The following is a 14,575-nucleotide window of genomic DNA, read 5'->3' on the forward strand; positions in this document are numbered from 1 at the left end:
TCTGTGTGTCCCTCTCTCTCTGCCCCTCCCCTGCTCACGCTCTGTCTGTCTCTCTCTCAAAAATGAAATAAACATTAAGTAAATAAACTTTCATGTGAAATGGGTAGCACGGCCTGTCAGCCATTACTATTAGTATGGTTTTGCTATTCTTCCTAATATTCTATCTTTGCCATATGATAACGCTTGCTATCGCAATGCCTGGTGCCTATAGATAGTTGATAAATACGGCTTTTCGCTCCTCCACCGGCTGACTTTGGGTACAGGCGCCCGCCTGCTGCTGAGGGAGACCTCACGGTCTCCTGGGGCTCCTGGGGCATCCCTTTTGCTCTGCTGGGATTTCAAAAGCCAGTCTAGTGACTAACATCAGGACGGGCGTTCCGGGGAACGCGGCTGAGGGGCACTGGTCGGCAGGGCCGGCGGGTCACCGGTCTGTCTGCAGAAAGCTGGTGGGGTTGATGTGGGAAGGCCCGGAGGGTGTTGAAAGTTACGTTGGTGTGGTGCAATAAAAAACCCAGTGATAAAGGACCGAAAGGGAAACAGCAACCAAAAAGGGCAATAAACGTGGGCTTAATGGGCTTATTATGTGTTTCCTAGGAGTTAAGGTAAGAAAGGGAGTTTATTTATGTGCATATCCTGTTCTGAAAAGATGCCCTAATAGTTAAAAATAGCTTAGTAATTTGTTACCTTTTTTGATAGCATGTTGCAAGTCAAGTAGCATGCAGTCACACGAGTCCGCGCCTCTTGCCAGCGGGACTATGCGAGCAAATACGGAAGGAGTTTGCAGACACCTGCCTTACAGAAGGGAGAGAGGATTCGATGTAGCCCCTGTGCACAGCCCCGTCTGGCTGTAGGACATCAGGGACTAGGAGGACTTGTAAACATGCACCCTGCAGCAGCCAGGTTATACACAACAAGCCAAATTAATCGTTACAAAGCCAGACCACCATTCATAATTAAAAAGCAAAGATAGCAGAGATTGGAAACTAAAGGCCACTCTGCAGCCCAGGTGACAACGGATCCTCCCCGGGGCTTGGGGGGGTCCAGGCCCCTGAAGGCAGGTGCGGCCAGTGCTCTGCAGCCATTACGCGGAAGGCCGACTTTGAGAACACCGAGTGAGGAGTGAGGGGCTCTGTACCTCGTCTCAGCGGGTAGATCTCCGCCGGCGGCTGGTCTTAGCTGGTAGCCCTGGGTGATGTAGTCAGGATGACTTGCGTCTGGGGTCATTTCTCAACCTGACACCTGGCCCCGGGGGGGTGGGGGGGGGCACCTGTGTGCTCACGGTGCCACTGCGCACAGAGGAAACACGGGGAGGGGAGGCACTGGTGAATTAACGGTAGACCAGTGGGGGGTGGGGGAGCATTTGGACTGTTTGCTCTTTGGTATTTTCTGCAACGTTCTGCAAGTGACATGTTACTTTTGGTTAGTTTTTAGAAAGTGTTTCATCCAATGTGTGGAGTCCCCACGATAGCACAGCGCACAGATGGCGGGCAGCGTCACTGCCCTGTGGGAGCCAAGCACCCAGGGCCGTGAGATGCTTGCGAGTAAGAGAGCTGCTGGGACGGTGACGAGCAGTTGGCACTGTTTCCGGGAGAGAGCTGACGCTCTGTCGGGGAGTGAAGCCTTCTGCTTCAGCACCGCCTCCCATGTGAGGTTAAAGGGACGGAAGAGGCACCTTCCCTGTAGCTGTGACTGAGGCTTTTCCGGAACATTCCGGTAGAAGGGTCAAAGGCCATGGGATTGTTTAGCCCGAAGGCAGGAAATCAGAGGTAAGACCTAAGGCATTTTACTTAAATGGAAAATAGAACATAGGGAGACAGGCTGGGGTCAGGTACGGAGAGTTTCTTGTTTTTAACCTTTTACCATTGTGAAGTGTAGCACATCCACGCAGAAATGTACATAAAGCCCCAGTATGTGACTTCATGAACTGCGGCCCAGCAGCCAGAACGTTCCTTCCCAGTCGGAACACCCTTCTTCCTCCCTAAAGGGACCCCGTCCTGGCTTCTGTGTGGTGCCCGCCGTAGTTTTGTCTGGTTTGGGACGTGATGGAAGCGGACAGCTAGCGTGTCTTTGCTCAGCGTCCTGTTTAGATGCCGACCCGCTGTGCTGCGTGTGGCTCCAGCTCTGCGGTGTTTGACGCCGTGGAACGTTCCGTCGCCAGTATGTGCCGCCACCTATCCGTTGTACTTTTCCTGGACGTTTGGGCTGCTTCCGGGTTGTCTGTTCCCAGTAAGGCCACTCTGTGTACGTGCGTCCAGGTGCAGAAGTGGGACTGCGCACTTGTAGGGCGTGTATATTCCCGCCCGCCCCGCGGATCGTGAACTGGTTTCCGGTAGGGAGTGGGAGCTGCTGCCCACGTGGTCGAGTGGCCGGTCTGGGGGTGGGCAGTAACTCTGTGGCCTTCCCGTGCATTTCCCCAACGTGAGAACATCGAGCGTGGTTTCGTAGGTTTGTTGATCTTTCCAGCTTCATCGAGTTCCTGTGCTACATTCTACCCACCGATTATTCTTTCCACGCAGTGGTTTATGGGTCAGTCACTAAGTGCGGAATGTCAGGAGGCACGGCACTGTGATCCTTGTCGGGAGTGCTGGTCCTCCCCAGCAGACTGTTGGCTAAGGGCACCTGCCCTTCCCCAAGGACACCTGCCCTTCCCTGGCACGTGGGAGGCACGTGGGAGGCGCGTGGGAAGCTGTGTTCAAGGACCCAGGCATTTTCAGAGCACAGAGAAAGTGCTCTGTAGGGAGAAGTGCAAAATGAGGGGAGAATGTGCAAAATGAGGGAGAAAGTGCTCTGTAGGGAGAAGCGCAAAATGAGGGGCTGCAGAGGCACCCACTCCCCAACCCAGAGCTGGGTGAGGCTTCCTGGGGAGAGGATATTTGAGGCAGCCCCTGAGAGCCTTTGGTCAGAAGCAACGCCACAGGTACCTTCTAAGCCTAGGAGGACACGCACAGACGCACAGGAGGGGGGAGCCCAGCCCACTGCCCATGGGGAGTTGGAGGTTGGGTGCTCCAGGGAGACCGGAGGGAAAGGGCACCAGCCGGGCATCGTGACCTTACAGGCCGTGGGGACGAAACGGCGATGAAACATAGGAAATCAGTTTCTCACTGGGGAGGAATGTGGACTGCTGACCATAGGATTGACCTCTTGGACAAGCCTACGTGAGATCAGTTGAATTTCCCCCAGCAGACAACAGAAGTTATCTTTGGGGGAGTCACAACTGCAGTGAGCGCAGAGTGGGGGTGCAGAGTGAAGCCTGGGCTTAGCAGCAGCCCGCCTCAGGCCTCGGTTTACACGTAATTTGGGAGTCAGGCCTGCCTACCTGGCAGAGCTGTGAATGCGTGCTGGGATGGCGTCACCATTAGACCCTAAATGGTGCCCCCGCGGTGGTGGGTTTAAGTCGCTCACAACCTGCTGGGAGGGTAAGTGGTGGGGGGCGGGGACGGCGGCTGAGGCAGAGGCCTAGCCTCGGGCTGTTTCCACAGAACTGGGCTGGGGGGAGGGGGGGCGGGAGTTGTGTCCCGGGGGTCCCGGGCGGGGCAGGGCATGTGCTGCGTAGCCGCCTTCCTGAAGGAGTGACTCCAGTGGTCCTGCAAGCCGAGGGTTAGATCGGTTAGTCGGCGTCTGTTGGCTCCGCTCAAACCCCTCCTCCCGCTAAACTTCCCAAAGAGGCGGTCCTTCAGAGGAAACGAAAGTGAAATTGAGCCGGGCCACTTCGCCGCAGCCCGCCGTCCGCGCGCCCAGGCTGCCTACTGCGCTGTCCCCGGGGGCGAGTGCGTCTGCCCGGAGGGGGGGGGGGGGCGGCCCACCTGGAGAGGGGAGCGCCCGGAGGGGGAGGGTCGCCAGCGCCGCTCCAGGTCATGCGTCGGGGGCGCCATGGACCCCAGGCAGGTGAGCCGGTTGCGCCCGGACGGGCCTCGGCCCGCCCGTTTGCGTGTGTGCGTGTGGGTGGGCGTGTGCGCGCGGGTGTGAGCGCGGGTGGGCGTGCGCGCGCCGCATTCTGGGCGTCTGCGTCGTGCCCCTCGATGGTGCAGAGCCGAGCAGCGGGCAAGGGCGCCCGGCCTGAGCCCCGGTCCGGGCGGCCCCCTGCCTTTCTGAAGCCGCCCGGCGCTGGCGCCTCTTGGGCAGTGTGCCTCACTGATAGGCGTACCCTCTCTGCACGCTCTCCACTTCCCTGAGGCTCCTGGGGAATGAAAACCAGCCCTTACCACCTGTGGGAGAAAGTTTGTACACAGCAGCTTTATTCATCGTTGCCCCAAACTGGAAAACCCAAACGTCCCTCAACAGGTGGTTGGACCAGCGCCCTGGGGGATCGGGACAGTGCTGTACCGCTAGGCAACAGCAAGAGGACGGAGCCTGGTACAACCCTGGTACAACGGGCGGACCTCAGGCTCACTTTGCTAAGCGGAAGCGAGCCTCAAAGGACTGCACGCCACGAGTCCATTTACATGACACTTTGGGACGCCCTGCGCTGGGGGGACAGGAAACAGATGGGCCGAGGAGCGGTTGTGGGGGCGGGGTGTGGGGACAGGCGGCGCTCGGTCGTGGTTGTGGCCACAGTATAGGGCCGCGCGTGCTCGGACTCTGTGCGATCAAAACGCATAGGATATACGCCAGAGGATGCGCTTTGTGTAAATTATGCCTCCGTTTTTCAAAGACGCGTGCTTTTCGTTCCCCTCTGCCAAAGGACTAGGGATTCCCGGTCTGAAAGGAAAGCATTCCTTGGCCCAGAGCGGTCTATTACCCGGTGGAGCCCCTGTGGTAAAGGTGGGGGCTCAGCTCTTGAGCCGACATTCCTGCAGCTACACGAAAGCGAATTTACAGGCCAGTGAGCGCCGACCGGCTGGGAGATGCTGAGACATTGGAAGGGTCCCCGTCAGCTGGCTGCCGCCGTCCTGCTCTCGTTCCCATTCAGTGGCTCCAAAGGGCTGTCCCCAAGCCATGCTTTGGCTGGGCTTGGCTTTTAGGAGACTTAAGGGGGTGTAAAGACAAAATAACCTCCCTGTAGATTTCCTCAAAATAAGTGCTATGAACAAACACAGTGTACTTTCCCTTTCCTCCGTGTTCACTCTGTGCACACGTATATATGCGCATGCGTATATCCTTGGGGGGTTTTCTGTTTGTTTCCAAAATGAGATTATAGAACATAATGTTCTTCAAGTTGCCTCTTTGTTATTTAACTTAACTTTGTGTCATTCCTAAATTTTTCCAGGTGAATACAGGTAGATTACAACACACTGTTTAAAAAAAAAAACCACAAAGCAGTGCTGTCCCATGGCCTCACTAGCTCAGCCCCTCATCTGTAGGGGGACATTCAGATATTTTGCAAGTGTTGCCAAGTAGTAGCAGTTTAAATCTAGAAAGCATCTAGCTAGAAACTGACTTCAGCCGCTCTGCAAAAAAAAAATTCTTTTACCCGCTTCACTGCGACAGCTAACAGGAAAATCCCTAAAGTCCCCGTAACAGCCCTGCGAGGGCGCAGCTCCCTCTGTGCCCTCATTCGCTTGGGCGCAGCACTATGGTGCGGGGGGGGGGGGGGGGGGGGGGGGGGTTGGGGTGCAGCAGGAGGAACAGAGATGGGCTCGCGCTCCTGGGGTCGTCTTGTTCAGACGCTTCAACAAGTGTTGGCTCAGGATGGGCTTTGTGGCTGGAGCTGTCTTAGCGCTAGGAGTGCAGAGATAACGGACGAGGGAGGTCCTCCTCCCTCCGGAGCTCCCTGTGAAGTGGACTGTGCCCCTCCCCCATCGGTACTACCTGCGGAATATTGGGAGCGGAGGCTTGAGTAATTTCTAGAGCACCTGCCAGTCTGTGCCATTAACAAGAAAAGCGGTAGTATGCTAAAAGGTAAAGCTGAGAGGGAGGGGTTCAAGCAGAGGAAACTCCAGAGGGCTGGGAGTCCGAGGTCTCCAGAGAAGGTGGCATTAAGGAGCTGTCCAGGGACTGGGTCAGAGTTGTGATGGGGGCGGCAGAGAGCGCAGGGACAGGGGATCGAGTGCAGGCTTTGTGGCAGCCCGGGTGAGAGGTAATAGGCTGGTGCTGGAAAAAGCCACCTTTGTGAGAAGCGGGGTGGGGCGGGGGGGATAGCCCTCTGCAACCAGCCAGCAGATGGGGACGAGGGAGGGAGGCAGGCGGCCGGGCTGGCTCGGGTTTCTACCTTTAATAACCACAGGGAGAACGCGGCTGTCCACGGTCCACAGGGGCAAGAATGGCAGAGGGGCTGGGGGGGCGGGGGGAGGAGGTTAGTTTGGTCCAGAGTGTGTGGCGTCGGAGATTGTGCCGGAACGTGAGCGGGCGGGTCGTCTGAGCTTCAGCACGAGGCGGTGGCTGCGGAGACTAGATTTGAACCCTGTTTCTGAAGAGGGGGGGTGGCGTGGAGGAGATCAAGGGGAAGGCAGAGCGGCCCTTGGACAAAATCTTGGGACTGGTTATACGTAAGGGTGGGAGAAAGGGACGCGGACAGACAGGTGGCAGGAGCCCTTTGGTGCCGTCCTCCCCGGGAGGCGGCAGGAGGACCGATGGTGAAGAGCTGCCAGTGCACGGCCACCAAAGCCAACCGCAGGGGACACCTAACCCAAGTTCAGGAGCAGGGGTTCTGTGTGTCCGTGGAAGCCTTGGAGCAGGAGGAGGGGCAGGGGCCTCGGGCAGAAGAGGGACCAGCCCCGAGGCCCCGAGTGGAGGGCAGGAAGCCTCAGGAGCCGTGGACCCACGGGAGCCCCACGGGAGCACGGTGGGAGGTGTACAGACCGGGGGTGGGGTCGCCCTCGGACAGGGGCAGGAATCTGCAAACTGCAGCCCTCAGACCGCGTGTTTTTGTTCTCCGTGTTGCGTGTGGTTGCCTTGGCCGCTCGGTCGAAGACCCGTCTGGTCGCGCTCGGAAGGCTTCCTGACCCTGGGGCGAGGTGCAGGTCTGAGGTGTGGCAGCCTCGGCCAGAGGAACGGGGGAGCGAGTGGGGAGTGGACGGGCCCCTCGTGTGGCAGCTGTTGAGGAGCCCACGTGAGGGTGCCGGAGCGTGACCAGCCAAGTGCCAGAGTCCCCTCGTTGTGACCAGAGACGCGGGGGGCAGAGGGTGAGGGTCACCGAAGGCACAGCTGCCAGCAGGTCCCCGGAGCCTCCGGGAAGTTCAGACAAGGGGACGAGCGCGAGGAGCATTGTGGGGATATGTTGACCCCGGGTCCCTGAGCACCTCTGGCCACCGCTGTCCTCCAGGGAGCCGGGGCGGGGCAGGGGGTGAGCCTGGTCCGTGCCGGGGCGGGACGGGCTCGCGGGCGCCCGTGTTCTGGTAAAGGTGTGGCAGCCTGAGGGAGCCCGGGGCCGCCTGCCGGGGAACAGGATTCTGCCCGCTGTACACGTCCAGCCTCGGAGGCTTTGGGTCAAAGCGCCCGGCGTCTCTTCCGTACCTGGGCACCATGCTGAAGCGTGAGGACAGCGTGGCCTTTTTTTCCCAAGGAAACCGTCCAGCCCCCCAAAACCAGATCCTGGGCGCCCGCGAGGGCCTCCGGCTCATCAGTCCCCGTGCGCGTTCCCCTCTCTTCCCCCGTCCAAACGGGACCCCGCGGAGAGACGCCGGGGCCCTGCCGAGGCTGCTTCCTGGTCCCTTGACTCCCTGGGCGTTTTGAGGTTATTGTTCTGCTTTTGTTTTTTTTTTTATTTTTTATTTATTTATTTATTTTTTTCAACGTTTTTTATTTATTTTTGGGACAGAGAGAGACAGAGCATGAACGGGGGAGGGGCAGAGAGAGAGGGAGACACAGAATCGGAAACAGGCTCCAGGCTCCGAGCCATCAGCTCAGAGCCTGACGCGGGGCTCGAACTCACGGACCGCGAGATCGTGACCTGAGCCGAAGTCGGACGCTTAACCGACTGAGCCACCCAGGCGCCCCTCTGCTTTTGTTTTTAAGACAAAGTGACATTTGTTTGTGTGTTTGTCTTCATCTTAGAAGGGTAATGATTTGAGAAGGTGGGAGGATTCCCTCTCGACTCCCTATAATCCTGCCAAAGGGGAAGGAGGGCGCTAGGTTGCTGGAGAGGCTCGGCTGCGGCATGAGAGCCCCGCGTGCTCCCTCATGCTTCCCTCTGGCGGTCCCCAGGCAGTACTGGGGGCGGGGGGGGGCACCCTTGCCGGGTCACACGTCCACTCGTCCCTCACCCCGCCCCTCCAGAGTCAGGTGCAGCGCCCCAGGCAGTACCGACCTGGGGGGCGGGCTCACCACTGCCTAATGCGCTTTCTTCTCCGTCTTCTTCTGCAGGGGTTCTCCCTCCACAGGCACCACTCCCACCCAGTTCAAGGCTGTGAGCCCAGCAAGCTTAGACACCAGCAGCCACGGCCAAGGTCTTACCCGAATAGTTTCCAGCTCCAGCAAATAGAGTTTCTCAGGGGGCGGCTCCCTGCCGTGCCCCTCACTGGAAAGCAGACCCCTTCGCTGCCACCGTTCGCCCCTGCACTCTGGCCGCGGATTCCAGGACCACCTGCCAGAAGCAGGGGACTGGAGACCTGGGGTACCCCCAGGGACGTGCCTCCCAGAAGTCAGGTGCTCCAGAGAGGGTCCTGGTGTCCTGCCCCACGTGGCAGGGCTTTGCCGAGGAGAGGCGTCGACAGGCTTTCCTCACGTTTCCAGGACCTAGGTATCAGCCAGGACCAGGAACGGACGGTCTTAGAGCTTTTGCGGGAGCTGGGGGAAGGGAAGGCGGCCACGGCACATGATCTGGCTGGGAAGCTCGGAGTCCCAAAGAAGGAAGTCAATCGAGTTTTGTATTCCCTGGCAAAGAAGGGTAAGCTACATCAGGAGGCGGGAACGCCCCCCTTGTGGAGAATCGCCCCCGCGGTTCAGGCCTGGAACCCGCGTAGCCAAGTAGCCGACGCAGACCGCGCTCGCCAGGACGCTGGGAACTCGGACCCGGGTTTGGACCCTGAAGACCGAAGCTCCGAGTCTGAGTCGGAAGCCGCTCCTGAGCCTTCGGACATGGCTGAGATCAAAGAGAAGATCTGCAGCTACCTGTTCAACGTGTGCAACGCCTCTGCCCTGAACCTGGCCAAGAACATTGGCCTCAGCAAGGCCCGAGACGTCAGTGCCGTGCTGATCGACTTGGAACGGCAGGGGGACGTGTGCCGGCAGGGGACGACCCCCCCGGTGTGGTACCTGACTGACAGGAAGCGCGAGCGGATGCAGATAAAGAGAGACCCGGACAGCGCGCCCGAGGCCGGTCCGGCCGCCGTCCCCGAGGCCAAGGGAGACGTGGCGCTCCCGCCCCGCGACGCGGCCGTGCCCCATGCCGCGGACGACGCGGCGGCCGTAGAAGACGCGGAGAATGGCCGGGAACCTGCCGCAAAGCCCGAGGGCAGGCGGGAGGCCGCGCCGGAGCCGGCGAAGCCGAAGCCGCCCGCTCAGGACAACGGCCCCTCGAAGAGCGGGTACGTGGACTTTGAAAACGGCCAGTGGGCCACGGACGACATCCCAGATGACTTGAACAGCATCCACGCAGCCCCAGGTGAGTTTCGAGCCATCATGGAGATGCCCTCCTTCTACAGTCACGGCTGGCCGCGGTGCTCGCCCTACAAGAAGCTGGCGGAGTGCCAGCTGAAGAACCCCGTCAGCGGGCTGCTGGAGTACGCCCAGTTCGCCGCTCAGCCCTGCGAGTTCCACCTGCTGGAGCAGAGCGGGCCGCCCCACGAGCCCCGGTAAGAGCCCGCCCGGGGCCGCGCCGCCTGCCTCGCCTGGCCCCGCCGCCCCCTCGGTGTCTCTGCCTTCTGGCTAAACCGCCCGCGTCGGCCCCTCCTGCAGGTGTAGAGCAGGGAGCCAGCCAGAGTCCCGGCCGAGCAAGGGGCGGGCTGGGCCTTTGGCCGGGACGCGGCTTCTTGGGACAGGGCTGGCTTCCGTGCCTCGGCGTGGTGCCCGCGTCCCCGCGGGCCGCAGGTGACGGAGACGACTCCCCGCCCCTTCCGTGTGCCTTCCCCCCTCTTTCCAGAGAGGCACGGGACGGGTGAGCCGGGCCAGGCTGCACGTGCAGGCAGCAGCTTCAGGTCCCGGCCCCCGCCCTGCCCCGCTCCGGCCGGGAGAGGGCGGCTTCCGAGTTCACGGCTACCTGCCCGTCGAAGGTGGCGGTTCTGATCTCGCCCGCCGCCTCTGCGCACGTGGGTGGGCGAGCCCTGGCTGTGGCTCCTGAGCTGTGAACTCAGAAACTTCCTCACTCAGGCAGCCGGCCGGGCCCGGCCCCAAAGGTCCCTGCAGGCCCCTGGACAGACCGAGGGAGGCGGGTGGGCCCGGGGGGGCTGCCGAAGGGCCCGGTGGAGAGCTGGGGTGGGAGAGGGTTCCACTAACCTCTGCGTTCGCCACGGGCTGCCTTCCCAGCCGCGGCTGACTCTGTCCCTTGCAGGGTGGCTGTTGGCGGGCGGGCTGGGGGGTGGGTGGGGGGGCATGTCCTAAAGCTGCGAGGCCAGGACCCGTTTCTCTCTGGGCCGGAGGCTGGTGGCTGGCAGGCTCTCCCCTCCCCCCACACCGGGGGGCAGCGGGTTCTGTGGCCAGCCTGCCTGTAACTCCAGCTGTAAGACAGCATCAGGTACATCAGAAGACCTGGGGAACCAGAAACTTGACCTACTTTCCTAAATGAAATCCCAGGTTGAGCAAAGAGCGGAACAGATTTGAAAACTTGAATGCAGGAGGTCCAAGCGAAGTCCTGAGGCTTAGAACAAAGGCTTTTTGGTTTTCTGCATAACAAGGGGGAGTCCTTTCTTCTCCAGCTTCACACACAGAGCTGTAGAAGGACTCAAAAGCAGAGAGCTCTGTGTCTCTGAGGGAGGCTGGGGACAGAGGCAGGCCCCAGAAGCGGCAGGTATCTGACCCCGTGGGTGTCAGGGCGCGTGAGGCTGGGCAGCGAGGAGCCCCCCAGAGGCGGCCGGCCGACCACAGACGTGGCGGTGGTGGTGGCTGTGGCTCGTCATCGTTTGCACAGGCTCTGTCTTAACTTAGTGTCAGCAGGCCGCAGGCGTCCCCCAAGTGCTCACTCTAACGAGCTCTGGGGACGCAGGCCCTGGCCGCTTTGTTTCCGGAAGGCAAGGCCCTTCCCCCTTGGTGGGGCAGAGGCCTCAGGGTCCTGGGCCCTGTGGAGAGGGCGGCAGGGACGGCCGGGCCAGCACTCACACATCTCACTTTCCATCAAGATTTAAATTCCAAGTCATCATTGGTGGCCGAGAGTTTCCCCCAGCAGAAGCTGGCAGCAAGAAGGTGGCCAAGCAGGACGCAGCCCTCAAAGCCATGACCATCCTGCTCGAGGAGGCTAAAGCCCGGGACAGCGGACGGGCAGAAGAGCCCTACGACTGCTCCGTAGAGAAGGGGTCGGAGAAGGTAGGCCTCCTGTCCCCACATCACGAGCATACCCACATCTTAACCCGCCTCTGCACGCCGCCTCAACGCAAATAATGGGTCCGTGCCCCCTCCTGCCCCCACCACACCTCCCGCGCCTCCTCCCCTCAGGCCCAGCACCCCTGCCTGCCCACCTCCCTGGCCTACCTGGAGTTACAGACCTCCAGACCGGAAAGGGACCTTAAAGATGACCGAGGCCGGGGCGCCTGGGTGGCTCAGTCGGTTGAGCGGCCGACTTCGGCTCAGGTCACGATCTCGCGGTCCGTGAGTTCGAGCCCCGCGTCGGGCTCTGTGCTGACAGCTCAGAGCCTGGAGCCTGTTTCGGATTCTGTGTCTCCCTCTCTCTGACCCTCCCCCATTCATGCTCTGTCTCTCTCTGTCTCAAAAATAAATACACGTTAAAAAAAATTAAAAAAAAAAAAAAAAAAAGATGACCGAGGCCAAGCCCCGTTCTTGGCAGATAAGAAATGAGACCCAGAACGTTTAATCTTTATTTATTTTTGAGAGAGAGACCGAGTGTGAGCAGGGGAGGAGCTGAGGGGAGGGAGACACAGAATTCGAAGCAGGTTCCAGGCCCTGAGCTGCCAGCACAGAGCCCGACGCGGGGCCCGAACTCACGGACCGTGAGATCATGGCCTGAGCCGAAGTCAGACGGTTACCCTACCGAGCCACCCAGGCGCCCCTGAGACCCGGAATGTTTAAAGAACTCACCCTTCCCTGTGGCGCAGGCCCAGAACCCCCGAACCCCCTTCCTTTGGAGGTCAGCCCCCCCCCCTGTGGCCGACCCGTTCCCTGCACCACGATGGACAAGCCAGTGGTTTCTCTGGTGTTTTCTTGTCTCGTTCTCTCCAGGCCACGGAGTCCCAGCCCAGCGCCACGTCGGCAACGCCCTTCTTCTCCGGGAAGAACCCCGTCACGACCTTGCTAGAGTGCGTGCACAAGCTGGGGAGCTCCTGTGAATTCCGCCTCCTGTCCAGAGAAGGCCCTGCCCACGACCCCAAGTACATCGCTGTGTCCTGTGTCTCTGCCGAGGCTTCCTCCAAAGGGAGCCCCCTGCTGGCCTCCTGAGGGACGGCAGACTGTCTCACTGAGCGGGCGCACCTGTTCTTGCTGTGCAAGACGGGGGCCTCGAGGGCAGGGTTGCAGCTGTGGAGCAGACAGTCTGGGATGGGGGACTCGGGGCGAAGCGGGGACCGGGCGGTAGGGAGACCCTCGGCTCGGAGGGTACTGGCGGTGCGTCTCCGAGAGGTGCCACCCGTGTGCCTGCGGCCCCGCACGACACGCTCGAGAGGGGGGTCCCTGGAGGAGGTGCACCTGGCTTGAGGCCCACGCGTGGCGCGGGGTCAGCCAGGCTGAGGGGCGGGGGGCGGGGCCGCGGGGGCCGAGGCACAGAGGCGACGCGTGTGAGGGCTCGCCGGCCCGAGAGGTCGCCCCGGCGGGGGCCGGGCCGCGTCCCGTCAGCGCCGTTTCCACCCCTCCCGCCAGGTTCCAGTACTGCGTCGCTATGGGAGCCCACACCTTCCCCACCGCGAGTGCCCCCAGCAAGAAGGCGGCGAAGCAGATGGCCGCAGAGGAGGCCATGAAGGCCCTGCACGGGGAGGCCACCAGCTCGGCGCCTTCCGACACACAGGTGGGCCGCCGTCGCCGCCCGGGGGCGCGGGGTCGCCCCTCAGCTTTCCACAGGCGCTTACGGCTCCTCTTTGCGTGGCCGCTTCTCCTTCAGCCCGGAGGCGCCAGCGTGGAATCGTTTGAGAACCTGGAGTCCGGGATGCCCAGCAAGGTCAGGAGGGTGGGCGAGCTCGTCAGATACCTGAACACCAACCCCGTGGGCGGCCTGCTAGAGTACGCCCGCTCCCACGGCTTCGCGGCCGAGTTCAAGCTGGTCGACCAGTCCGGCCCCCCGCACGAGCCCAAGTGAGTGTGCCGGCCCCGCCGTGGCCTCGGGGAGGAGGGCCGTGCAGGCTGCAGTGGCCGGGGTGGTGTTGGGGGGGCGGGGGGGAGGGTCCCGTCCTGTCTGCGTGGCCACCTGCAAGACGCTCGGGGGCCGCCCAGAGGGTTCGCGTGAGCAGGCTCCTCTTGCTTTTAACTGATTCCAAGTTTTAAATTTTTTTTAACGTCTATTTATTTTTAAGAGAGAGAGAGTGTGAGCCAGGGAGGGTCAGAGAGAGAGGGGGACACGGGGATATGAAACAGGCTCCAGGCTCCGAGCTGTCAGCACAGAACCCAGTGCAGGGCTCGAACCCAAAAACCACGGGATCATGACCTGAACCGAAGTTGGACCCTTAACCGACCGAGCCAGCCAGGCGCCCCTGGTTTCAAGTTTTAAAGGGACGTGCAGAAAATCATTCCGGCCGGTTGAAGGAGTATGCGGGGGAAAGGCTCCTTTCTCTGCTGGTTTCTTTCTGACTCGTTACCAGTTTCCACACTACTTCTAGAAACTTCCATGCTTGTACTAGCGCGTTTTCTTTCCATTTTGGTTTTTTTTTTGGTAAGTTTATTTTACTTATTTTGAGAGAAGGTGAGGAGAGAGAGAGCAAGAGAGAAGCCTGTCAGGGGAGGTGCAGAGAGAGGGGAAGAATCCCAAGCAGGCTCCAGGCTCAATGCAGAACCCTACACGGGGCTCGATCTCAGAACCGTGAGATCACGACCGGAGCCGATAGCAAGAGTTGGACACTTAACCAACTGAGCCCCCAGGTGCCCCTCATTCTGCTTTTTAAACAAAAATGGGCATAAGTTATATCTTCTGTTCTACACTGGCTCCTTAACTTACCAGCGTGTCTTAGAGGTCATATATATAGCTCAGGTACACACATCTATCAGACTCTTTAACACAGCTACATATTTCTGTATTTTTTCTACGTCTTTTAAAAATTTGGGGCGCCTGGGTGGCGCAGTCGGTTAAGCGTCCGACTTCAGCCAGGTCACGATCTCGCGGTCCGTGAGTTCGAGCCCCGCATCAGGCTCTGGGCTGATGGCTCGGAGCCTGGAGCCTGTTTCCGATTCTGTGTCTCCCTCTCTCTGCCCCTCCCCCGTTCATGCTCTGTCTCTCTCTGTCCCAAAAATAAATAAAAAAAAAAAAAACGTTGAAAAAAAAAAAAAATTTAAAAATTTATGGGGTGCCTGGGTGGCTCAGTCGGTTAAGCATCCGACTTCGGCTCAGGTCACGATCTCGCGGTCCGTGAGTTCAAGCCCCGCGTCGGGCTCTGGGCTGATGGCTCAGAGC

General features: G+C 60.3%; 1 protein-coding gene and 1 long non-coding RNA gene across 5 annotated transcripts in view; one reads left to right on the forward strand and one right to left on the reverse strand.

Annotated features, from left to right (window-relative positions):
* The window catches only part of ADAR (adenosine deaminase RNA specific), a 39,989-nt gene that overhangs the window by 12,046 nt on the left and 13,368 nt on the right, over positions 1-14,575 (forward strand). For 2 of the 4 annotated variants that reach the window (XM_042924542.1, XM_042924544.1), the window contains exons 1-6: positions 3,713-3,885; positions 8,242-9,671; positions 11,151-11,334; positions 12,205-12,353; positions 12,838-12,982; positions 13,076-13,266. In XM_042924542.1, the coding sequence (XP_042780476.1) occupies positions 3,871-3,885; positions 8,242-9,671; positions 11,151-11,334; positions 12,205-12,353; positions 12,838-12,982; positions 13,076-13,266 (2,114 nt within the window). In that variant the 5' untranslated portion in view covers positions 3,713-3,870. Of the gene's footprint in view, positions 1-3,711; positions 3,886-8,241; positions 9,672-11,150; positions 11,335-12,204; positions 12,354-12,837; positions 12,983-13,075; positions 13,267-14,575 lie in introns of those variants that run through there. The other 2 variants (XM_042924543.1, XM_042924545.1) reach the window with 2 other exon arrangements.
* LOC122211425 lies at positions 1,768-3,895 on the reverse strand. The gene is made up of 2 exons (XR_006198678.1): positions 3,804-3,895; positions 1,768-3,584 (listed from the first exon to the last, which is right to left on the reverse strand). It is a non-coding gene; the product is annotated as an uncharacterized LOC122211425 (long non-coding RNA).

This window comes from Panthera leo, chromosome F3 (assembly GCF_018350215.1).
Source record: "Panthera leo isolate Ple1 chromosome F3, P.leo_Ple1_pat1.1, whole genome shotgun sequence".
NCBI lineage: Eukaryota > Metazoa > Chordata > Mammalia > Carnivora > Felidae > Panthera > Panthera leo.